The sequence below is a fragment of the Apus apus genome, chromosome 1 (assembly GCF_020740795.1).
Source record: "Apus apus isolate bApuApu2 chromosome 1, bApuApu2.pri.cur, whole genome shotgun sequence".
Taxonomy (NCBI): Eukaryota; Metazoa; Chordata; class Aves; order Apodiformes; family Apodidae; genus Apus; species Apus apus.
This window is the reverse complement of record NC_067282.1, coordinates 30203063-30227734: the sequence shown is the minus strand read 5'-3', so window position 1 is coordinate 30227734 and position 24672 is coordinate 30203063. Positions and strand designations below refer to the sequence as shown.

The window sequence follows — 24672 nt, the reverse complement described above, 5'->3', positions numbered from 1 at the left end:
AAACACAATAATGTTGTATTTGATAGCGGTTCTCGTTGCCTGGTTACTCACAGACTCATCTACCCAGAGTTTCTCATTACCACATGCTGTTCTTCTCACCCTTGCTATTTTAGAAACACATAATCCAGAGGCTTGGTGGTTTGTCCCCTGTTGTGTCAGCATGAAGCTTCCCTTCACCCTCTGGCTTTGACAATGTCATTTGAATGAACTAATCTAAGGAAAAAACTCCTTTCTTGTGGAATTCAGCTTTGATCTGACTACTGTGGGGCAGCAATGTGTGACCACTTCTTCCTAGGTGCTTGGAGTATCCTAAAGAGTTTTGGCCCTTTGGGTTGTATCACATAAATGAAGTGAGTACCAAAGCAGCTGGTCAGGCATTCCCTGTCTTTTTTTGCATAAGTGATGCCTGCAGCATAGCTTATGCTATGCCAGATGTTTTCCAAGCCAAACCAATAGTCCCTTCCTTGTGCTGCATGTTTGGTGATGTGGGTAGGAAAAGGGGAAAAAGCCTGTGTTGCTGAGGCAACTTGTGTGGTGGCTGCAGATCCAGCCCTGTGCTACAAAGCCTCAGAACAACAACAGAAAAAGAGGATCAGTTGGCCCCTTTCAGTGGTGGCCAACCATGCCAGTACACCGTGGGACTTACCATCTACCACCAGCTGGAGCCCTGACACCCGTGAAGCCCCTGTCTTGGATTACCCCTGGTTTCTGTACCCAAGCTGCTGTTCATTATCCCTTCTCCACCAGCACGGGTGTCTGTGGCTTGTCAGTCACACTTGCTAAAAGTTCCCAAACTCAAGCTGTAGGAAGGAAGCCATCTTCTCCAAAAGATTACACATTTGGTGTATAACCCCACTGATGATACAACAAACCATCAAGTGCTTCCAAGTGAGATGAGCTTGGTGTTACAAGGACTTGATGTACAGGAAGATATGTTTGAAAAAGGAGCTTTCTTTTCATCACAAAGTGACTGTTCCCGCCTTGAGAAAGGAGAAGTTGATCTGAATTGCTGATGTAACAGCTCGCTGAGAGTCTAAATATCTTCATTTCAGTATTTCATGAAGATAGAAGATGATGAAACAAGAGGAGTGATATCACTAAGAGAGGGGCTGCCAAAAGCACTGCAACAGCAGGCTCCTGAGTTGAATCTTTTTAAACTGAAAAAAGATCTCCTCTGCTTTCTGGCTGCTTAAGTAGGTGAGTTGTCTCTGAGTCTTTCAAATGCAAAGAGAAAAACACTAATGCTGAAGCTCCCAAAGGGAGGCTGAGCTGGAGATCATCCCTTGTAACCCAACCTTTCACACCCGCCTAGTGTGTCCAGGGTGCCATTTCCCTCTATGCCCATGGAGCACACCAACCCTACAGCTCCCCGTTGGAGGTGATCCTCTTCCATCACATGTACTAGAAGAATGAGGAGCTAAACTCACAGCTCTAGCCTCCTTTGGTGGGAGACTAGCTACCCAGGAGTAGCTAGGCAAGGAAGATGGCTTCCTTAGTGATGTAGCAATAGGTCCTGAGAAGAAGTCCAAATTCTGGGAATGGAAGAGCAGGTGCCAGTGCTGTATGGTTCCAAATACTGACTGTGTGTTGTTGACACTTTTCTGAATAGCTCCCCTAGATGTCTGTTTTCATTAGTAATGTGTCCGTGGTCATGTGTGGTCATGTATGGTCTGTTGCTGTGAGGGCTCTTAACATCTGGTTTGTGCCTGCACCAGGGAAGGCAGCATGAATCCTTCAGCCTGAGGACACGTCCTGCAACCAAGCATGAGCTCCTGGTGATGTGTGACCTGCATTTCAGGGCTGACCAGTTGTGTTTGCATCCAGCAGAGGACAGGGATGCACACCAATAGGTGAGGACAGTCACCGTGGGGCTGAGCCCCAGCCATAACAGCATTTCCACCTCCAGGGAAAGGTCAGAGGTGGGAAACCTGAGTGACAACAAATACCAAAGGATTTTGGTGTTTGACTCCACGAATGCTTGTTTTATGGTAAGTGAAATGCTGTTTAGATAAAATCAGGAGCTTTGTGTTTTTATTGGCATTTAATATAAATGTTTTGAAAAGAGATTGGGTTTCAAAATGAATTTGTGAGATGTGCCATTCTTACCCTTCAGTGACAGCATTTCAATCTTACCTAAATGCTTTCCTGAAAGGGAATTTCATTAAGATTCACACAGGCAGGAAATTTGCTTTTGAACGAAACAGTGATTTTTCCACCTGAAAATTTGTGACCCGTCCTGTTCCACACAGCAGTCTCAAGCTTATCTCCACCTGGTGATTTCCCTGTTCTCTAAGGACGTGGTAGGCAGGAGCTGGCTGGGCAGGTCTACCAGAGCAAGAGCCCACTTTGAGCTGGGACCCTGTGTTGAAACATGTGATTGCTTCAGCTGGCAAAGGATAAGTCACTTTGATCCTGAGCCAGGATTTTAATGGTGATGTGGCTGTTCAGTTTCATGGTGATGGATTGGAAAGGAGGGCTGTGAGTGTGGTAGCTGAAGTCATGCCACTGCCAGCACTTCTGGCTGGATCCTGCCTGGTCCAAGTAGATCCCAGTGCAGGGGTTCAGGGTGGCCCTGGGAACAAAGGCGAAGTTGGGTGAACCTAGATCCAACAACTTCCAGGTCCCAAATGCCATCTTTTGTCTGCAGTTTGACCAACCTTCCTATTTTTGCCATCCAAGAGTCACCGCTGGAACCTGATGCATCAGGCCTGGGACTGATTTTTGTTGTCCTGCATGTTACAGAAATTGGCTGGCCCCTGGGGGAGCAATGAAACCCCAAAGGCAGAGTGTGGACTGTGTGTGTCTGTCCTCCTCTTCCTATTGCACATCTACATCTTCTGAAAGTCCCTGCACATGGTAAGTTGTTTTTTTTTAACTCTGGCAATTTTAATGCTAAAAACAGGTCCTCTGTGTGTGCATGTCTGGTCATTTGTGTGAGAAATGGCCTTGCCAAACTACAGAGGAGACAGAAGCGCAGTGTGTGTGGGAAACCAGCCCCTGTTTATGGCCTACAGATACAAACTGATACTCCCCAGCCTGGTTGGGCAGCTCTGGCCACGGGTGCATCCCCTAGGCCAAAGCACATGCAGTTTTTATCATTCAAGGTGTGGGTTATGTTGAGTTTTCCTGCCTGAGTATAAAAGTTAATTCTCACTGGGCTGTGAGAGCAGTTCAGTCTCCTCTAGCATTACCTCATGCTGCAACTCAGAAGAATCAGAAAAAAAAAACCCAACACGACAAAACAAAACTGAAAATATCTAACTTTGAAGCTGTGATGTTTTACAGCACCAGGCACAGACAAGCCTGAACCCATCTGCATGTGGGACAGATGACCTACCCACAGGCTGCTGATTTTCTATTTTCCTCTCGTCAAAGCTATCACCTTTTTATAAATATCAGAGTGGTCACTTAGCATTGTCCTTAATTTACGGCTGCAGGGAAAGAGTGGGATGGTCACAGAATCACAGAATGGTAGGAGTGGGAAGGGACTTCTGAAGATCATCTAGTCCAACCCCCTGCTAGGGCAGGATCACCTACAGTAGATCACACAGGAACACATCCAGATGGGTTTTGAAGGTCTTCAGAGAAGATGACTCCACAACCTCGCTGGTCTGCCTGTTCCAGAGCTCTGTTACCTCACTGTAGTTTTTCCTTATGTTTAATTTGAACCTCCTATGTTCCAGCTTGTGCTCATTGCCCTCGTCCTGTCACTGGATGCTGCTGAAAAGAGACTGGGCCCATCCTCCTGACACTCGCCCTTTAGGTATTTATAAGCACTTGAGAGATCCCCCTCTCAGTCTCCTCCAGGCTGAACAGCCCCAGCTCTCTCAGCCTTTCCTCAGCTCCATTCCTCTAAACTTCTGTGGCCCTGAGCTCTATTCTTTCCAGTAGTTTCTTATCCATCATGAACTGGGAAGCCCAGAAGATTCCAGCTGTGGCCTCACCAGGGTCATAGCACCCTGCCCCAGCTTGGCAGCAAGTCAGTGTGAGGCCAACACTGATGGGGAATGTGTGGTCCAGAGGGACCAGGAGAGCCCTGTGATGGGGTCAGCCAGTCCTGTAGGGATTGCCTTGGTGCTGGGCTATAAAAACCTGGCTGCTGTGTGATGGATGAAAGACCAGCCTATCTGTAGGCAAGCAGTAGGACTGCAGAAGTCTGATGGAAGTGTTATTGCAAAAGCTCTTTAAAATGATTTGTAATAGTCGGTCAGACATTTAAGGTGTCCATTAATTAGTCTCAACACAGGGAGGACTTGTGAAATTGAGATGGGATTTATTGATTTGCCCAGTTCCTGGCTTTCTGAAGAGAAACTTTAGATACTGGGGGTGGAGTGTCAAACGTGAGTATTTGATGGCTCGAATGCCAGCAGTTTTTACTAAAGCCATCAGTCACCTCATATTACAACTTAGACTACAAGGAACTGGTCAGCTAAGTAATTCTTTAGTGAGGAACACTCACTGGATATGAGAAACAAACCAAAAGCAGTGTTGGCCTCAAGCTAACTGACTCCAGCTATTGAGGTCTGCCCTTTTGTGCAGATAATAAGCAGAGTGGCCCCTGGAGCTCTGCAAGAAGCTAGTGAAGAAGATGAGCCCTCATAGCTGCACTGTAAAGGGGCCAAGCCACCTCATGTGGCCAGCCTTGACCTAGATCAATCCTCGTGCCAGGGTCTCTGAACAGATGTCACTGGCAATTGGGAAGGGGTGGTTCCCAGGTGCCCTCAGGCTGTGCATTCTGCCTGCACCCAGCACCTTGGTGCACACTGTGAGAAGCCACCCCCCTGCTGGGCACTGCCCACAAATAAAACTGGAACAAAAGATCAAGACATTTTCAGCATACCTTGAAGCCCTGGGGTGCCACCAAGGGGGGTTTGGGGGCCTAGGTGGGACCCAGCATCACCTCTGGGCTTGCTCTTGGCAGAGGTGACCATTAGGGTCAAAACAGACACCATAGGCTCCCAAGGACCTGCTGTCCTCCAGGATGCAATGGGTGAACAGGGATTCCTCCGTGAATGTGATGGGAAGAGCCACACTGGCTGATGGGTAACAGAGGGACAGTTAAGGAAAGACAAGCCTATAGAAAGCCCTCAGAAAGCATGCTTTGGAAGAAAACCATTATGAGTCAGTGCCTGAGGGGAAGTGACCCAAGCCTCTCCACCTTTCGGACAGCAAACCCCAGGGCATCCAACTCTGTATACCTGATTTCCTTGCGGGAGTGGCACCAGTTGGGTAGCCAGCCCAAGAGGCTGAGGGAGGTGGCCCAAGGAAGGGCTGAGGCCCAAGGGAAGAGTGTCATGGTGACCCACCTCGAGGCAGGGCACTCCCATGGCTATCCCCCCACCTGAGCACCATGGCTGCTGGATGCTAGGCCTGACCCCTCTTGGAATGGGAGAAAAAAACTCTGCCCATCCGGATAAAGCTATCTTACGGTCTCAGAAGAGCAGCAGTGCTGCAGGAGCAAGGCCAAGGAGGTGAGAGGCAGGTGGGGGGCTTGGGGGGGGACGCCGTGAGGGTGTCTGCCTGGACACAGGGCACAAGGATGCTCTGTCCCAGGCTTTCCTCTCCCTGTACCAGTTCCAACCCCAGAGCACTGCCAAGCCAGACCATCACGCCCTGCGCTTTCCACCTGGCCTTGTTTCTTTGTGTTTAGGTGCTTACTATTTAATTAAAGCCTCTTAAGTAACTGAAGAAAACTCATCCTTCACTTCTGTGTTTTCACATTTCATGTACAAATCTCAGCTCGTCTTGTTTTATGGTATTAACTGCTCTCTGCTGATATAATTTGCCAAGAGCCCTCTTTCCATCAGGCACACAAGTAATTTATCCCCCAACGTTCTGACAAGCAAAATAGAAACATTTCTTTGCTAAGGGCTCAGCTCCCAGCATTACAAGGGAATGGAGTTTAATGCTTTCCAAGGGATAAGCAGCATTACTGCCTGCCTTCCTGGGAAGAATGGAGAGCAGCTTGGAGAGGAGGGCATCAGGGAGACCTTGATGTTCCCTTTTAACATCATCCTTAAAAGCAGCAGCTGATCCTCACATGCAAAAAGGGGCAGAGCTCAGGTTTTGCTGTTGCTGGGAGCTGAGGGGCTCATCTGTGGAGGCATTTTGTACCCAGGAAGTGGCTGACCCAGCTGTAACTGTGGCAACTGATCTGTAACCTGAAGATGCACATTTTGGCTCTGTAGTGGAGCTAAGAATCACTTCCTGGTGATAATGGATGGAGGGCAACAACAACAACAACAAAAGGCATTGAACCAACAATTTTGTTCCTGCTTTCATTTTTCAGGCTTTTTATTAGGCTAAAAAGACAGATGGTCCCAGGCAGAAGGATTTGCTACCCCTATATTTCAGGAGGGGAGAGAGCAGTGTAGTGTGCTTCTATGTCAAAAATAAAAAAGCCAACAAAATCACTGATTGTGTGATAAATCACAGGTAATTTTCTTGCACGTCTGCAGAAACTGCAATGCTCTGTGGTTTGGGAAGGGAGAGGAGAGGCAGGGGAGGGAAGAGAAGAGCTGTGCAGCAGCGGCCTGAGCTAGTGGGGGTTCCCATCGAGCCCCCAGCTGATGGGGCAGGCCCACAGTCTTTATTTGTCCTCCTAGGGCCATTGGGGCTGAGATGATGGGTTCTGAGGAGCTGCTTCTCATGGCAGCTGGAGTGGAGGGAACACCCTGGTGGCCTTTTCCAGTGGGGTCCACAGTAACCACTTGCCCCTGACCTAGGATCTTTGGGCTTCTTGTCTGCTATGTCACCCATTTGGGACATCATCCCACTGGCCAGGCACTGCTGAGCCACTGCCAGGTTTTGTGCAGCCCTCCATGGCCTTTTTTTGGTGATTTACGATCCACCTGAGCTTCTTGCTGGAACATCTCAGGGTTCCATCGCTTAGGTGGCGACAGAGACCCTGCAATGCGCTTTTGCCATTCTCACAAAAATCAGCTCCTTGACCCATAATTGACATTCTTTTGGCTTTATCCAGCCTGATTTTCCAGGAAGAGCAGCCATATGAGCCCACTGCCCCATCCCTTGCTGCACACAGTAGTGACGTCCTTCCTAATGAATTCAAGGCTGCCTGGACCTTGAAAAGCTTTTACCTGTGCTGTTGAATTGTTGGGTCAAGGCTTGGCCTGGGACCCAGAGCACTTCCCCAAGTGATTTCTAGCTAAAGGGCCTAGATCCATTCCTGCTAGGTAGTTTGGACAGGGCAGCCTGGTTTGGAGGTTGAAATGAATGGTATGGAACTGAGCAGAGCAGGGTGTGAGACTTCAGGATGCATGGGGATCACTGACTGGTGGTGTTCAGCCTTCAAGTTGCACAGAATGCTCCATAAATAAAAGCCTTTACACACAGTCACCACCCCAGTAAAACCCCAGAGACACCAGCCTTGGCTTTCCACCTCAGACATGAACACATGATTAAGTCCGTCTTTGAACAGCCCCAAGCTGGTATGTCCCATCAATTTAGTCTAGTCACAGATACAGAACCTGTGCTCTGCCTATGATCCACATTTACCTCTCTGGTGGTGAGAAGAGTTATTATTTGTTACTTGTTCTTTCTAACAGCCTTCAGTTGAAAGAGGTAGATGTGGATCACAGACAGAACACAACTTCTAGCCCTCCAGTACCTGAAGAGGCTACAGGAAACCTGGGGAGAGACTTTTTACAAGGGCACATAGTGATAGGATGAGGGATAATGGCTTTAAACTGGAAGAGGGGAGATTTAGCTTAGACATTGAAGAGGGGAGATTTAGCTTAGACATTAGGGAGAAATTTAGTGTGAGGGTGGTGAGACAGTGGTTGCTCAGGGAAGTTGTGGCTGCCCCCTCCCTGGAAGTATTTCAGGCCAGGTAGGATGGATGGGGCTTTGATCAATGAGATTTAGTGAGAGGCATCCCTGCCCAAGGCAGGGGAGTTGGAACTAGATGATCTTTAAGGTTCCTTCCAACCCAAAACATTCTATGATTCTATGATTTTAGACCTGTTATCACTGCCCCAGGGCAGTGGCACAGCCATCAGCCAAAAGGCTGGGATGGAAATAGACTCTTCTGCTTTTGTGTTTAAGGTGGCTGAGCACCTGTCCCACTTGGACAAGGGGAGGTTTGATGGCTGCAGGTCCACCACTGGTTTTCTCTTGAATTTCTGTTTTGCTTTGTGAACCTGTGAAACCACTGTGTGTTTTATTTTTTAGAAGAATGCACTTTTTTCTTCACCATGAGACAGAGTTATTCCCACAGCTCAAGAGACACTTTGTGCCCAAGTCACTGACACGTGCTCTTTTCTCATCAAATGGGCCCTTGTTTTCTAATGGTCAGGCTTTAGTCTTTCAAAGGGTAGAGCCTCTGCCTCTTGGAGCACTTTTTGCTCTACTATGAGAGAAGAGACACCATCTTCCTTTCTCCTGCCACAGCTGCAGGAGCATCAAACTCCCTCCACAGAGCACTCTTCTGGGAGCTGTATGCCTTTTCTGGAAAGTGTCTCACCAGAGGCTGGCAACCCCTGCACTGTCTGGCATTAAAGACCTTAACAAGAAATTGCTGCGGCTGGGGAGGAGAGGGAACCATGCTTGTTATCACCTCAAGGTCCGAGTTGCATCACTGGACAGGGATGAACCCTCCACCCAAGCTGTTCACTTTCTCCTCTGAATTAATTTCACCATTGATGCTCAATGTGATTCCTTTAGCCTACAGTTAGCAGCAGCAACTCTGCAGCTTCTTCCCCCAAACAAGGACATTCCCAGCAGAAAGAAGTGCCCCTCGTTGTCATGCGCTGGCATGCACCTCACCCCTGGGCACTGCTGCAAGATGCTGCTCTCCAGGGAAAAAAATATGACTGAAAAGGTGCTCATCATGGTAATTCTTGGTTTGCCTCGTTATCTGTCTGGCTTGTCCAGGTGGAGACCAGTTGCAATCCCGTTGTCCTCACATTCTCCTCCCATGGAGGTCCTCATCTGATTCCGTGCTTGGACTCCCTTGGGCAAGCTCAACAGGCTCACATGTGGCTTTTTGCAAGGCCAAGTTGCTAGTTACTTCCTATTTGTTGAAATAGGACACACGACTCACAACTTTGTGTGCAGAGGTTTTCTCAGATAAAGGCTTTTCCAGCCATTGCTTCCCTTCTGCCTCCTCTCCAGGGCCCCAAGCCTCTGGCACACCTCTCTGTGCCATGACCTAGCTTCAGCAGGAGAAAGGGTCACTATAACCCTATCCATTTCCAACTGGTCCCATAAAGTCTGGTGGAGGGGGCAAACATGTATATCTCAGCAAGGGGCACCACTCCAGCATCTGTGCTAGGGGAAAGGAAGACTTGTTGCTTAGGCATGATGCCATCCCTTCCCAGAAATGCCAAAGGATCTCCAGTGGCACCCCAAGAGCTTGGGAAACTGCATTACTTGCCTCTTCTTGGGAACTGGCACTTCAAATTTGAGAGGGAATGCTCCTAAATTAGCCTAAACATTGTCCTATGCTTTTGAAATATTCATAAATAACCTCAAAATAACAAGGAGAGAAGAACTTTGCTGACGATATTCAGGGTGGTTGAGGCAAAGGGCTGACTGTGAAGAGTTGTGGAAAGACCCTTGTGTCACTGAATAAAAGGATAATAAAATCACAGATGAAATCTGATGTAGATAAATGTAAAGTGATGTGCATGGGAAAAGACAATCCTAGCTTTACATACAAAATAATGGGCTCTGAGCTAGCTATTTCCACTTGGGAGTGAAATCTTCAGGTTATAATAGATAGCTCTATGCAAATGTCAGCTCAACATTCAGCAGCAATCAAAAAAGCAAACAGAAAGCTAGGAATTATTAGGAAAGGAGGAGAGAGCAAAACAGAGGAAATCATTATGCTACTGTATAAATCCGTGGGCCCCCACCTCTTGAATACTATTGTGCAGTCCTGATTCACCAATCTCAAATACGATACAGAAGAAATAGAAAAGCTACAGAGGAAGGCAATTGAAGAGGATCAAAGGTATAAAAGAGCCTCCATTCAGTGAATGACTGAATAGATTAAGACTTTTTATCTTGGAAGAAAAAATGACTGAAAAAGAAATATGACCTGGTATTGTGATGGGAAGAGTGCTGTGACTGGGGAACAGCTGTTCATATTCAGTGCTCTTTGAAGGAACAGAGTGATCATCAGAGAAACTATCAAGTGACAAGTTCAAAATAAACAAAAAGATTCTTAGCTGTGGCACTTCTTGCCATGGGGTACAGTGGATTTTTGAAGGTTGCGTTGGTTCAGCAGGGTGTAACCTAATTGATGGAAGAAGAATCCATCAAGGGCTATTAAATGCAGAGATGGTGTCTACAGTTCAGGAGGTTCCTGAGTCACAGAGCACTAGGGTAATGGAGACTATTCTCGGAAGTATAAACAAATGTTTGCTCTAATTTTGTATTGCTTCCTGAACATCTGCTGGCTCTCATCCAGGGCAGGATGCTGGGCCAGGAACACTTTGAGGCTGACCCTTTGCAGTCATCCTTATGTCCTGCATTTCACACCAGGCCATGTCTCCCACTGAGGCAAAACATCTTAAATGTAGCCCGAGGTGTCTGGTCCTGCTGCCTGTCATGGTTTCTGACACAGCCCTCTGGATCACAGAGACCGAGCTGCTTGGTGGCTTTCCAGCCTGAGCACACCAGGTGCAATCTTCAGCTTAAAAACCCTTCCACCAAGATGCACAGGCAGCTGCATCCCCTTTTCCTTTAGCTCCCAAAGCAAAAGCGTCTGTAGCCCACCCAGCTGCAGAGCATGGACCCCTTCTCATGGGATCCTCTACTCTGGAAGACAAAACTATGATCTCTGCAGCTCTTGGAGGGAGCCCTGAAGCACACCTCAGTGACCAAGGGAAAACACCAAGCCACCTGAGTGCTCATTATCCCTTGATGCACAGCAAAAAACACACGTTGCAGAAGCTGGGCTCACACCATGTCCTCCCCTCACTGTGTCTGGGACCTGAGGAAGCCTGTCTAGTCCACCTTCTCCTGCATGGACAAGTCGTCTCTGCTGGTCCTCAGCTGGAGGCCAAGTAATTGTGAAACACAGCTGGTAAGCAAGGGAAGCTCACCACGCTTCATGAAGACCTCCAATGTGCGTCTCACCATTCAGTCAAAATGTGACCTGTTGGTGGCTGTGTCTCAGAACAAGGATGTGTTATGGCAGTCAGCTCATCTTCCCCCAGCCTGACCTGGATTATCTTTGTTTTTATCCCTCCAAGGCTTCTTTGAGGGAGAACAATGGGAGAGCAACAAAAGGGAAAAGGTACAGCAGTGGTTTGAACAGTCCATCCAAATCTGAGGGATTCACTAAGATTTTCCCCATGTAAATTAAAAAGAAAAACTTGGATGCTCTGATGACAAGATATGTAAGTGCCTTTTCTGCCTGAAAGCTCATCACCTTAATGACAGAGATATTTGTGTCCTTCTGCACTTTTCCAAGACTGCCACAAAAGCCATATCTTGGCTGTTTGCCAGCTGATAGATATGAATTAGGGGCCTTGCTTTGCAACTCCTTTCCAGACAGAAATGAGAATGAGGGATAGAGGCTATTACAAGATAATCACACCCTGGGGGAAATTCCTGAGCTCAAGTATCTCTGTTCCCCAGACCAGGGTAATCTCCTTATGCTGGGCTAGCCATTGGCAAAGCTTGGCAAGCCAGACTGGCTTGTCACTCTCAGCGTTTAGGAGCCTGCCCTATTTCTGGAGGCTGCTGCATTGCCTGAGCAGCCTCTTGTTAGCACTGCATGCTCAGTAAGGTGGAGGTGAGGCTTATTTTCTGAAAACCTACAATTTTTGCCTATAAAGCCTAATTAAAAGTAAATGCAAGGCCAAATTCTATTCTTGTTGACACACCTGTGCTGTTTTGCAGCAGCTCTGAAGGAGCAGTCCTGATATATGTGGAAACAGGAGGACAGTCAGACATCTGTTGGTTGACGGATCTGCAGGAGAGGGAGCACAAAAAGCTCCATTACATACACTGAAGCAAGAAACCTGACAGTGACTGTTATAGGGGGAAAAAAACAAAATAAAACCAAAACCAAACCCACTCACATTTCTTGCCCCTTGATTTCCATTAGAAAGGAGTCCCTGCTGTGTTTGCCTCTGTAGGATAGGGAGGAAGACGAGGTTTTTGAAAGTAGAGTGTGAGCTGCAAGTGGGCAAGGACAGTAAACCCCCACCCAGCTCTTAGGGAAACCAGGTGGGTCCCTCTCCCCTCCATCTGCTCCCCTTCCCCTTCCTCTTGTCCTCCGTTGAGGCTGCCTCTTTCACCCACTTTTCCTCTTCCTTGGGGCTCCCCACCCATCACTGGATGGGAGATGCTGCCACCCCCAGGGTGTCCCCTGGCACCACAGCCAAGCCAGGGCAGGGCAAACCCCAGCACAGTAAGCACAGGCTCCTCACTCTGGCAAGGGCTTTATTTTAATGTAGTTGTGCTGAATTGTACGTATTTCTTATGAAGAAAGGTGGTTATTTCTGTGCAGGGGAAACTTGGCAGCTCTGAATACTGAGCAGCCATCTCCTCAAAGTAGTAGGATTCAACCTGGTAATCAGCCCTATTAGCATTAAAAGGAGCTGTCTAAGTGTCAAGCCAGGTTCAATAAATAAGCACTAACACATTTAGAAATGGCTCGGAGAAGGGAATTAAAAGTTTTGCAGCTAATTACGTTTCTTATTTTAGACTTTCTGTCAATTCTAGCTCTTTTATTCAAAGGAGACAATCATTTGCTGCCAAATGGGCAAAGCTGTTAATGCATAACAGCCTGTCCCAGTGTGTCCCAGCTCCTCTGATACCTCTTGCTTCCCCCAGAGCTGGGAAACACCAGGGGATGCTGCAGCCTTCGGGAAACCACTGCTTCCTCCCTGACTGCAAATCAGCAGAGAGTGGTGATGGGGAGCCCCAAGAACCCGCGTGTGAATGGGGCTCTGAAAAATTGCATCACTGGACGATGTGTTACGGGTGGCAGTGTATATGCACACGGTCAGCCTGAAGCCTTGGCTCCAAGCCAGGGAAACCGCTGCTGGAGGAGGATCATTTGGGTTGGATCCCTGCAGTAGCAGCGGAGAGGGCAGGAAGAGGAGCAGGGAGGGGAGGAAGGGCTCCTCGGTGAGCCGGAGACGGGCAGCGCTCTGCTCGGGAGGTGGGCGAGCCGAGGAGGGGGATGCAGCTTGCTGGAGGTGCTTTTGCTAAGCAGGTTCAGAAATCAGTGCCGGTTTTGACAACCAGCCCCTCTCCTCCAGACCCAGCCACCTCCAGAGCTGCCTGGAGGGAAGCGGCTCGCCCACGCCCGCTGCTTTGATGCAGTAATGACATATAACTGATGCTGATGGCAAAGGCTAATCCACTCTGCCCTGTGATGTCCCCAGTCAATCATGCGATATTCTGTTATTGGAAAAACTCATTTTTGCCCCTCCGATGGTGATCAGTGTATGCCCTGAGGCACAAGGCTTGATAGCCTGTGTAATCTGCACCCTCGTTAAGTGTAACTGCACATGTTCATCCTATTTATACAAACGCCTGACAAGCAAAACGAGGGACGGAGGGATGAGCTGCACGGCAGGGGAAGGCACAGAGCAGGGCTTCCAGGAATTCTCCCGGTTTCAAGCCACTGCACCCCTGCTGGTGCGAGACCGAGAGGTTTGGGGTGGGCAAAGGGAGGTAGCACAGGCAGCCGCTCTGCAGTTGTGCCCCTCCGTTTGCCTGGCGTCTGTTCCGGGAAATGCTGGAGCAGACCTCACCACTCTCCTTCTTACCTAAAAAACCTGTCAAAGCTCGTCTTTAAAATAAAAGAACTAAAGAAGGAGAAAGGGAAAGGGAAAGGGAAAGGAAAAGGAAAAAGAAAAGGAAAAGGGAAAGTAAAAGGAAAAGGGAAGGGAAAAGGGAAAGCGAAAGGGAAAGGGAAAGGGAAAGGGAAAGGGAGAATAAATTCTTTCTGCCCTTTCCCCTTTTCTGCATAGAATGAGCACTTTTTATCCCAAACAGAAAGGAAATGTTTTACAGTCCCAAGACTTTCTTTCATAGCCTGATTCCTCTGAGGACTGCAGATATTCAGACAGTGCAGAGCCAGGTAACTCCTCTTTTCTTCTTCTATTTTGTCCCCAAACTTTCAATGAACAGCCAGGAGTATTGTCTTGCACAGCCTACCTCTTTTGCCCTCTGGAATCAGCCACTCTTCACTTTGCTGGTTTAATTTTGCAATTTTGCTAAATTTCTTCTCCTTCACACTTTGCTTCTAATTCATATCCACCTCACCTTTTAAGGTCCCTCCCTCTGTTCTTCCACCTTCCTGCTTGCTCTGCCTCTCTCTTAATCCCTATTCTTGTTCCCTTCTCTTCCCTGGGGTCCTTAGTTTTTCACTCATATTTCCACAGCTATCGATATTTTTTCATTCTCACATTTCTTAGTTCTTCCTCTCTTTATCAGATTCCAAGTTTTCTTTCTTTCATCCCCCTTCCCAACTGCTTTTTCTCCAAACCACTGCTTTTTCTTGCTTCCTGCAGCATCTGACACCCCATGCCCACCCAGCTGAGTGGTGGCAGAGCTTCAACCCACTGAAATTGAGGAGGAAGACCATGGAAGAAGAGAGCTGCAATCCTTTGGTTTAAGGCTGGTGGTCCCAAGCATCCACTTGGCTCTTTCATACAGGATATTTCTAGGATTCTGACAAAAAATGCTGCCATTCACACTTCCCTCCTCATTTTTATTCTGGCCCTGGAGGACTGGACAGAATCACTTGTCCTCCGTGGCCACATAACAGTGCTAGTCTCTGATCCACAGAGGCAAAGGGGGGACTTCAAATGCTTCAATTGTTCTTGTGAACAAAATTGTCTTTAGTTTAGCCTGGGATTTTCAAAGGAAGGCAGATGGACACCTAGAAAACTCAGATATATCTCACAGTGGCTGTGATTATTCCAAATATCACACTGTACCTTGTTCATATAGTCTTGCTTGGTTATTCTCCTCTCCATCCTCAGCCTCTGAGTCTTCGCCACTTCCAGCTGTCCCTTTGCTCTCTCCTGCTTCAGGTTACACCTTGATGTCACTGGAGAGCACCTCCATGGCTTGAGGGAAGAGCAGGATTTCGTGTAGCATGAAGACACAGCAACAAAACTTCTGCATCATTGCATCCTCTGAGTAGTGCCAGGTGGGGTGGGACTATGCACCCCCACTGTAGCCAGTCGGGGTGGAAGGGGGCGGTGGCCAGTTCAGCATGACCTGCCTCTAGAAACACCTTACCTGGGCCTTTCCACAGTGGTGTCCCATAGGTCAGAAGACCTGTGCAAGCTGCACTGAGGACCAAGGCTGTTTGTGTAAGTGAAGTGCCTGAATTAGGAGGCAAAAATTGTCAACAGGAACGAGCAGGCACCTCCACCAAGTGATGCAGAGGGGTAGGCACCTGGCTCAGCAGGGATGAGACACAGATCTCTGGTTACCCACTCCTAAAAGGGCAGGAAAAGGCATTTCCTTACCTTGCAGAGGTGAAATGAGACCTAAACATGTTAAACAGCATGTCCTGGCTGAACTGTGCACTGAAATGATGCTGATTTTCTCTACTTGGCTTCTCAGTACTAAAAATGCCCTCTTATTTGCCTGGTGTAGAACTCAGCTGTGGGTGGAGGGGCTCTGGGTTCAGAGAGGTATCAAAACTGCTCCTATCACAGATGGGTACCTGGGACTGCAATTTCTCTCTGTGCCTGTTTCACTGAAGATGGGGAGGGAAGTAACAGCTTCGTAACTGCAGGAAATCCCCAACTACTAGAAATTCACTCCTTTGGGTGAAATCTGGCCAAAAAAGTCTCTCAGGCCTTGTAGAAGAAAAAGGTTTAATGCCAGCAAGCTTGAGCTTTGCAGGAGCTGTGGCCAGCAGATGACAGCAGTCCTATCAAGATAGGAGGGACTCAGCGTCACCAGGACCCAGTTGCCCAGCAGTGTTTCCAGCCATGGATTTCCCTGGCTTTGCTCCCCTCCTAATAGCCCCACATCACCCAGCATCTGCACCCCGATGTGTTACTGCTGGCAACATCCCTTGTCCTGCAGAATCAGTCAAATAATACTTCATAGGTCTTATTTCAGGCTTAGCTCATCTAAACCGAACACCAAAAAATACCCCCAAACCAAGGCAAACGCAGCTTCATGATTGCTTCATTAAGAGCAATACCTCTGGAAAATGTAGTTGCAGACTACACTGACACTGTTGTATTTTTGTTTTCCTGCTGTTCATCTCTAGGGACGTCTCCCAATTGGGCAAGAAACATCAGAAGTGCTAAGAGCCCACACTCACAAGTGTGGGCCCACACCACGCCAGCAGTTTATCCCACCAACACATACATCCTCTCCACATGCTTACACTGAGTCTCGTTTGCTTTTTAGAGCAAGGCTGTGACAGCTGGATCCTGCTGCACATTTCCACAGCTGCAGAAGCCCTGACTGTAACCAAGAGCCCCCCCCACTTGCTGTGATTCCAGCTGCAGGGTCTAAGGACAGCAACGAGGTTGGGCTGGCAGGGAAGGGTAATAGATTTCATTATATCCATTAATATAGATGGAAAAGAACAGATGAGCATTTGGACACATTTGTTGCTTTCTTTCAGACCTGAAAACGAGTGGGTACAGCCAAGAAGACATTTTCCACCCCAACTGTATACTACAATTGGTCTAATAATAATGTACTGCCTTTGCCTACAAAAATCACTCTTTTGGGCACTTTACAGCCATAAAGCATGCTGCCTTCTATTCCTGGCTTCCTTATAAAGGCCGGGTCTTGCTGCTTACATTAGTGGATGCACCAGACATGTTACAGCCAAGTGAGCACTGCTGTAGGAGTCTTCACATTGTCATTTTCTAGGCTTGATCCTCCACGCACCTAAATTGATTTTACACTCATGGTTCTCCTGGGACACCCAGGCAGCTGCTTCAGGTTTTCACCAGTTTAAGTAAGATTAGGATTGGGCTCAGGAGCTTGTGTGCCTTGCAAAACCCTACGTGTTGCAGGCACTCACATCTTGGTGAACTCCTATCCGTGTTTTCACCCAGGTGAAAACAAGCAAAAGTGGTTTAGGATCTGGTTGTGAACGCACATGCCAGCAGGTAGCATTTGGTCTTTCTGGCATCTCTGAGACTAAGTGCAGAGGATGTTTTGGTCAGAAAAGGGGTATTCAAACCAGAGCCTTAAAGCCAGCCACTTTGGTCTTCTATGGGATTCAGGCTGCTCCCTGTACCCACAGCCTCTGAGCTCTTCTGCTCTCCTATTACTGAAACAGCCTAAACATCATGTTTTAGTTATAAAGTGAGTTTAGTGGATGGAAGAGAGAGAGGGGAAGGGGGATTAAATTTACTACTTCAGTGACTGCAGATCTGGAATAAATCTCCGATTCAATGATAGATCAATAACACCAAGATTGGGTTTAAATTATTAATAAACTATGAGAAACGAGGATAATTATTCTATGAGTCAAAGCTCTCTAATGCACTGCACATTTTTTCCCTGAGACATCTGCACTGAAGCACGACCTGCCTATCTTTTGGCAGAAAGCTGTAGCCAAGACGTTAATGCTTTTTGTTTTGCTAGCTAAGCATTTCATAAACCCTCGTGGGCTGAGACAGCCTAGTGACAACATTGTGCTTCTCTCACAGAGAAACCCCCAGGCCAGGGTCCCTTAAAACACTTAGGTGTCTCATGTGCTCCTGGAAATCAGTGTGACTTTGGCCCTCAGATGTCCTTCTGAACATGGATGGCTGGAGGTAGAGGAGTTTTGTTAGCCTAAAGCGAGATGCTGGCCTTGAAAAGTGATCTTGGATGGTTGTAGAGGCCCATCTTACAGGTGCCGAAGAAAAGGGGCAACCCCAGGACTGCAGGAGGCAGGGAGAGAGGAACATTGCTAGCAGCCTGCAATGACAGTACCATCAAAGTGCTCATGGACTTCAAGTTAATTCATTTCACTCCCTCTCTTTGGGCAGTATGAGACGGAATCATCAGCCCAAGGATGCCTGTTAAGATCAAGAAGTTTTAAACTCTAAAATTCCTTCATTCTAGGTTGTGACCATCTCTATTGACTGAGACAACCCATGCTGATGCAGGGTAGGCTGGAGATACTGAGCACTGCTGGGCATTGTCCTACCTCAGCAGGTGTCATCCCTCATCTCCAGCACCATGGTGGTGAAGAGCAAGTCCAACACCAAGGGGCAGCCCACTGCAAAATTATCTCATCCCTGCACCTTGGTGGAGTGGGCTGGGGTCATATGGGCTCAGAGCACTCTTGCCAATGCTCATCAGCTGTGGAGTCAACAGGAGAGGTGCTGAGTGGCCCTGGCTGACCCCTGGGCTCTCACTGGTGTCTGACCAGTTCTATATAGGGGGTCTGAGTGTTTGTCTTTTGACAGTTTCTAGATGACACCCTTAATAAAGTAGAAAGTGAAACAAAGCTGGGTCTGAGGAAAAATGTCATAAGGGATTTTGTGCTTTAATAACAGGAGGGGAACAGAACTTAGGATATTGGTAATGAGAGGTATTTATCCTTGTCAAAGTGCTTCAACTGAATCAACATTTCTGCTGAACAAAACTTATCTTGTAAGTTTGTTTTGGGTTATTTTTATTTTTCTTTTTTTTTTCTTCTTTTTCTTTCTTTCTTTTTTTTTTTTTTTTAGTAAACTGATGTCAAAAGCCACTTTTAAAAAAAAACTCTACAATTTTTAGTAGTCAGGATGTTGGACAAGGCTGCTTTATATGAACTCCCTTGCAGCCAGGGACTCATTGAAATAGCTCCACTCAGTCTGGGTCATTTTGTCCTCAATGTCCTGCCTTCTGCTGTAGCATGAGACAGAAGAGCTGTCTACACACCATCTGCAAAGAGGTGGCACTGGGTTGTGCTTATAGGTGGTCATGGCCAGCAGGGAAGAGTGCTGTGGGGTTTAGGAACAGAGAAGGTTTCCCAGCTCCTTCCAGTGATTCTTGGTGACATTATTTTAGGCAGGGAGCACCAGTCACCTTAAAGGAGTTCTGGCTCAGAAGGCGTGAAAGGTAGGTCTTGCAGCATGTGGAAGGGAGAGAGGTATTGGCAAAAATAAGGGCAGCAGGGCAAAGGGGATGGATAGCAGGGGCTTTCCAGACCCCCTCCCACTCTCTCTGTTCACCTGCCATTGTCTGACAAAGTATGAAATAATCCCCAGCATATGGCATAGAGCTATCAAAGTGTCCAGATGCTTCTATCCATGCAACACAGGGAGAATTTTTTTATTGTCCCTGTGACATACTGATTGAAGATCCCCATGGCCTTAGCAAATGAAAAAAAGCATGAGAAAACAAAGATGCTGAGTAAATTGTATTTGGGGCTTGACTTCATCTGATTCAAGGGAAGGACTGAAGGGCTTTTGATTTTTTGATTTTTTTTCCTGTTTATCTGCATTAGTAATTCAACATGGCCTTTACACATCACTGCTTTTTTATTAGTTATCTACGAATTTTAAAGGATTCTGTGCATAGTCTGCACAAATTAATGCATCTGTGGATGAAAACCTTTGAGGACTAGGAGGACCAGTGATGCTCTGGTGCCTTCATTGAGTGTTTGCTCTCCGAGCTCTGCTGAAGTAGCAAAACACCATCAGCTCTGCCTTACACATGAGGAGCAGTGCCCAGTAACAAGCCATGTGCAGGTTAACTGGAACAGATATTGAACCCAAATGTCACAGGAACCCCTGTTCTTGGAACCATGGTGTTGGTGGGTGACTCAGAATCCTCCACGGGTCAAACTGGTGTTTGCTCCAGGACAAGCACATGCTCAGACCAAGCAACCTGCCTGCCTGTGAGGGGTGCAGGTGCAGCCCCAGAGGTGCACAGGCATCTGGCTGCATGAAACCCAAATCACAGCCAATCCCTTAAGGAGAGCTTAGGCCAGCCCCTAGCAGCAGCTCCACACCTGATGGAAAGGCACAAACCTCTCTGGTGGGTTGAAAAAATCTCATTGTTCTTGTATTTGTGTAGTGACTTTCTGTTAGGCTGGAAAAATGTAAGACCCATTTCCCTTGATATCGCAACAGATGTTTTACCTCAGACCATAACATTTCCACCATTTTGGGAGTAAAGCCTGAGCTCTTTCAGGCTGCAAGCTATGAACTCATAACCCTACAATGATAAAACCACCTTGCCGCATGTTAATGTAGCAGTACCACAGTTTTTCCCTTAAACAACTGCCTATATCCATTCTCCTTGCTGCAAAGTGCCTGTGGTAACATCTGTAAGGAATAAAGCCAAAACAGCCTCCAGATAATCACGTAAGGAACATTAGCAATGAACCGAGTGCCATTCAAAGTACACGTCAGAAGAATTTGGCCTTTAATTGTCTCTTGAAAGAGCGTCTCTATTCAATTTGTCTTCTCTCCCCTTCTCTCTGTCTTCAAGGAAGATGAGATGCACCTAACGTTTATATCGGAGAGCCAAAAAGACTGCGCTGCCTCCTCGGCCGATGCAAATGGGCCTTGCTGCAGCAGCGTTGGTGGTGTGAAGGGTGGTGTTATGCTGATTTACTGTGGTTGGGGAATTGGACTTCCCTTTCCTCCCCAGCTGGGAGAGCAGCCTGCAAAATAAAAGTCACACATCGCAGCCGCTTGGAGAGATGGTGCTTGGGATTTATCTGTCTAACAACCAAAAGCTAAAAATTACCAAAAAAACCCCCCTTCTGCAGGGGCTGGCAGCATCCCTTTTAAATACAGCAAATGCTGAGGGGCCCAAAGACAGCCACTCGGACAGACATAACTTCCAGTTTATTAATACCAGGGGACAGCAGTTGCTGCCAGGCAGTGGATGTCTCAGTCATCCTGTAAATCTCCGGTTGTTAAGTGTTCCTGCTGCTCACCCGTGTATGGCATAAATACAGCCTAACGTGACTGAATTATATAGAAAAATGTTACCAGTTACTCTCCTTACTTGGATTCCTTTGGCTTACAGCCAGCGGTCTGAGGTGATGGGGAAACAATCTCTGGTGCTGGAGGGGAGAGAAAAAGCCGTCTTTAAAAAAAAAAAAAAAAAAAGAAAGAAAATAATAAAATCCTCTTTTTGTGTAGAACAGCAGGGTTATTTCCTTGCCTTGAGACTTCTTGCCATTTTATTATTTTGTATTTCAGATAAAACCTTCCCACCTAACAAGGAACATTTTTTCCCCATCGGTTTTAATGATATAATAAATTGCAGGAGCGTGAAGGAAAAGCTCCCAAAAATAAGCCGTAAAGAAGTTGCTGGAGACTGAGGGCAGGGTTTGCAGAGGAAGAGACAAGAGTTACAATCTAATTTACTTTGCCTTTCAACTCAGGTTTCATCTATAAGGAGCTTGGGCCTCCTTATTTTACCAACTCTTTGGGAGGGCATATTCCCACATGTGTTTCATCTTCATTGCTCGTGCTGATGCAATGGAGCAACGGGGCAAAGGGGACTGGGGCTGCCCCTCTGTGGCATTATGTGACAAGAATAGGCAGGAAACTGGGAATTTTAGCCCCCCAACACTGTGCATAGGGAGGTTAAGGGTCTGGGGGCTTTTGTTGCTAGAGCAGCACCTTGCTGCTCCAGGTTTGCATTTATTCAGTGGCCACAGGCTGCACATTTTCCTCTGTGACAGTTACCACCAGATAAACAACCTCTTATGGAACCTACCTCAGTGTCAACATCCCAAGTGGCATTATTTGCCAAAAGTCAGAGAGGACAGAGGGAGAGATTTAGGGCAGGCATATGCAGAAGGTGGTGTGAAAGAGGAAAGTACCCTGTGGGCACACAGAGGTCTGGGGAAAGAGCATGGACACGGAAGGATTTGGGGAGGAGAAATAGCATGGCAAAGGAGATGGTGGAAAAGGAAATGTAGAGGAGTAAGAAACATGGAAAAAAAAGAGAGGCATGGCTGTGGCCAGGAGCCAGAAAAAGCATTGAAATGAAGGTTACTGCTCAGATTATATAAAGCACTATTACAAAAGAAAAAAAACAAAACACAATGAAAAGAGTTTGAAGCAGGACAAGGAAGCCTCATGAATCACTGTACTGTACAAATTCTTGGAAGACATATTAACTGTTCACTCTAGGTCCCTAATGAGGCATTCCCATATTTGATTTTCCTTGGTAAATCTACTTCTGTCTAAATACTAGCCCTCTGCTGAAAGAAACTTCGTATTTCATCTGCATCTTAAATGTGTTGTGGAAATCCAGCAAGTGATTGCCTGGGAGAGCACTGAGAGCAGTTTCTGCATGCATTTGCTTCCAGTGGCTGTTTCAGATCCTCAGCCTCTTGCCAGGGAAGGCTTGCCCTCAAGGATAGAGCTCACGTGTATGCCAGCTAAGAATACTTGATTTCCACGTGGAGAGCTCTTAAAAAATAAAACTTACATGTACAAACAGTCATTTTTTTCTCATTCTTGGGGGCTGGCAAATTTGCATCAACTAAAATGCAAAACTGAGCAGAAAACATGTTTGTTGGCCAATGCCCAAGGGGGACCAACGCATTAATTCTCTGGAAATGGGTAACACTACTTGAAGGATTATACTGGCTCTTCCAAGCTGGCTGTGCCAAGTCTGTGGTAGGAGCCAACCTATAGCAGGTGGAATGCACACTTGTAAAGTGTTCAAAGTAGAAATACAATAAAAATCTATTTTTTTTCCTGTAAAAACACATATTACACTTAAGGTAAGGCCATGCTTGGACCCCAATTTGGAATCTAGTTGGAGAAAGCCAACTTCGGTGTGGTCCCCTTCCAATAACTTTCAGTGGGGCCACTGGTCCCTTCTTCTCCCACACGCAGGGGACAGCTGTGGCCCTGTCCTGCATACAGCCACAAGCCACATCCTGGCTTGCAAGCAGAGGAGATGGGCCGTGTCACCATAGGCAGCCAGAAACAAAATGGGACAAGTTCTTGTCAAAGTTTTTTTGTTGCCTGTAATTTAGAGGTCTTCTTTTTCTGTGGATCACCTACATTTTTGTCCCTGTTATCTGCCTTCAAACAATGGCCAGGTTACTTAATGAGTTGTAAAATATTATTAAAAGCAGGCAATATATATACATATATAAAGATAAACATAGCTTGAGATATCTAGTAAGAGATAATTGATTTGTTTACTGGCATTTACATGCAACACAGCAACTTTGCTCCAGACAAAACTAAACCAGAATGTTTGGACTCTGCAGACCTTGGAAAGTCAGAAGTGTTGCCTAAAATAGGTGGGTGACTTTCCTGCCTGCCCTTTGTCCCGGCTTAATTCTGCTTCTGTTTAGATTACTGGAAAAATCCCATTTTTTCCAGCTGGGGTACTTAGACCAGCACTTTGAATTTGTGATGAACTCTCTGACCATGTCCATGTTTGGGATTCAGGTCTGGGTGCTGACGCTCCTTACCGTGCTCTCCCAGCTCAATATTTTTGACCCAAACATGGTCCAAACCAGCCTAGGGGTCCACACAACCACAGTCTTTGCTGGCAGGCAGGGAAGAGCAGGCACATGTTGCTCCTCAAAATCCATCACCATCGTAGGTGCCTGTGCATGGCATTCCTATTTACCATATGTAAACAGAAACACAGAGAAGATCAAGCACAGCTGTCTTATTCTCTCTCCTTCCCTTTATCAGATAGCTGAAAAATACCTGTTAGTAGCTTATCTTTCCTTGAAATTTCTTCAGAGGTCTTCCGACAAATTGCTTTGCAACTTTTGCTTGGCTTTGCAGGAAGGGGTGAGGAGGCTTCTTCAGGCCCTGCATCCGGGACAAGCTCTGTGCTGGTTTTCCTAGTTGTCTCTTTGCTGAAGAGAGCAAGATTAGCCTGCTCAATATAATTCTGTATTCGCTGCTTCTTGAAGGCTTCTTTAGAAGACATGTACTCCTTTTCCAGCCTTTTCACATTTTCCACTGTGAGAGCAGAGCTGGAATCTGATGACCCAGTCCCATGGGGAAATATTTTTGGTTGGGACTGGTTACTGCCAGACCTTGACAGCTTGTGTCCATTAAGCATATCTGCAATGCATTAAGGAGATGAGACTCTTCAGCAACAGGCAGTCAATTCATCATTCTGGTAACAAAGAAAGAAAGAGAAGAGAAATCCCATTAGTCATTTACTCCTGACGGGCATATTGATTCATGTAGTTAAAATGTTCACACTAAGATAACCTTATTAGATTGAAAATCACTTTCTTTTCAAGAGGATCTACTAGGCTCCAATTCAACAAAGCACTTAAACAAATACCTGATGTTAAGAGCATGCCCAAGTCCGGTTGGTGGGATTTTCTTAAATGGTTCCACATAACACTTAAATGCCAAAGCTTAAGATAGCTAAAAAAAGATGGCATAAGGCCAATCTCTGCTCAGAGATACCAAATACCTTGCATCATAGCACACAATGGTATCCTCATCACCACTAAGGCTGTACCAAAGATTGCATCGGTGATTTCATTATTAACCCAGTTTGCTTTGGCTGTAAAAGGCTGTGCAGCTAGAACTTACTGCATGCAGGCTGAAACAAAGTGCACTTTGTATTCATTACTAGTACTCAGACAAATTATTTTGGACATTTCATGCTACACACTGATAAAGAAAAAAATTAAAACGTACAGTGGAATCTATTGAATCTATTTAATTGGACCTGCTGGTCGCCATCCGACCATGCCAATTAAATAAAGACAAACAAAAGCAGCTCTCAAAGGGCTCAAAGTGAATA

At 46.7% G+C, this 24672-nt stretch overlaps 1 protein-coding gene across 1 annotated transcript; it reads right to left on the bottom strand.

The window, feature by feature from the left end:
* Positions 1-1097: 1097 nt before the first annotated feature.
* On the bottom strand, positions 1098-23970 carry ERICH6B (glutamate rich 6B). Its single transcript, XM_051608595.1, is given in 12 exon segments — positions 1098-1176; positions 1178-1244; positions 2382-2573; positions 4920-5051; positions 5365-5449; positions 13244-13383; positions 14931-15062; positions 15238-15324; positions 17820-17886; positions 18738-18840; positions 20920-20977; positions 23607-23970. Coding segments are annotated over 12 exon segments (1506 nt in total).
* Positions 23971-24672: the final 702 nt, after the last annotated feature.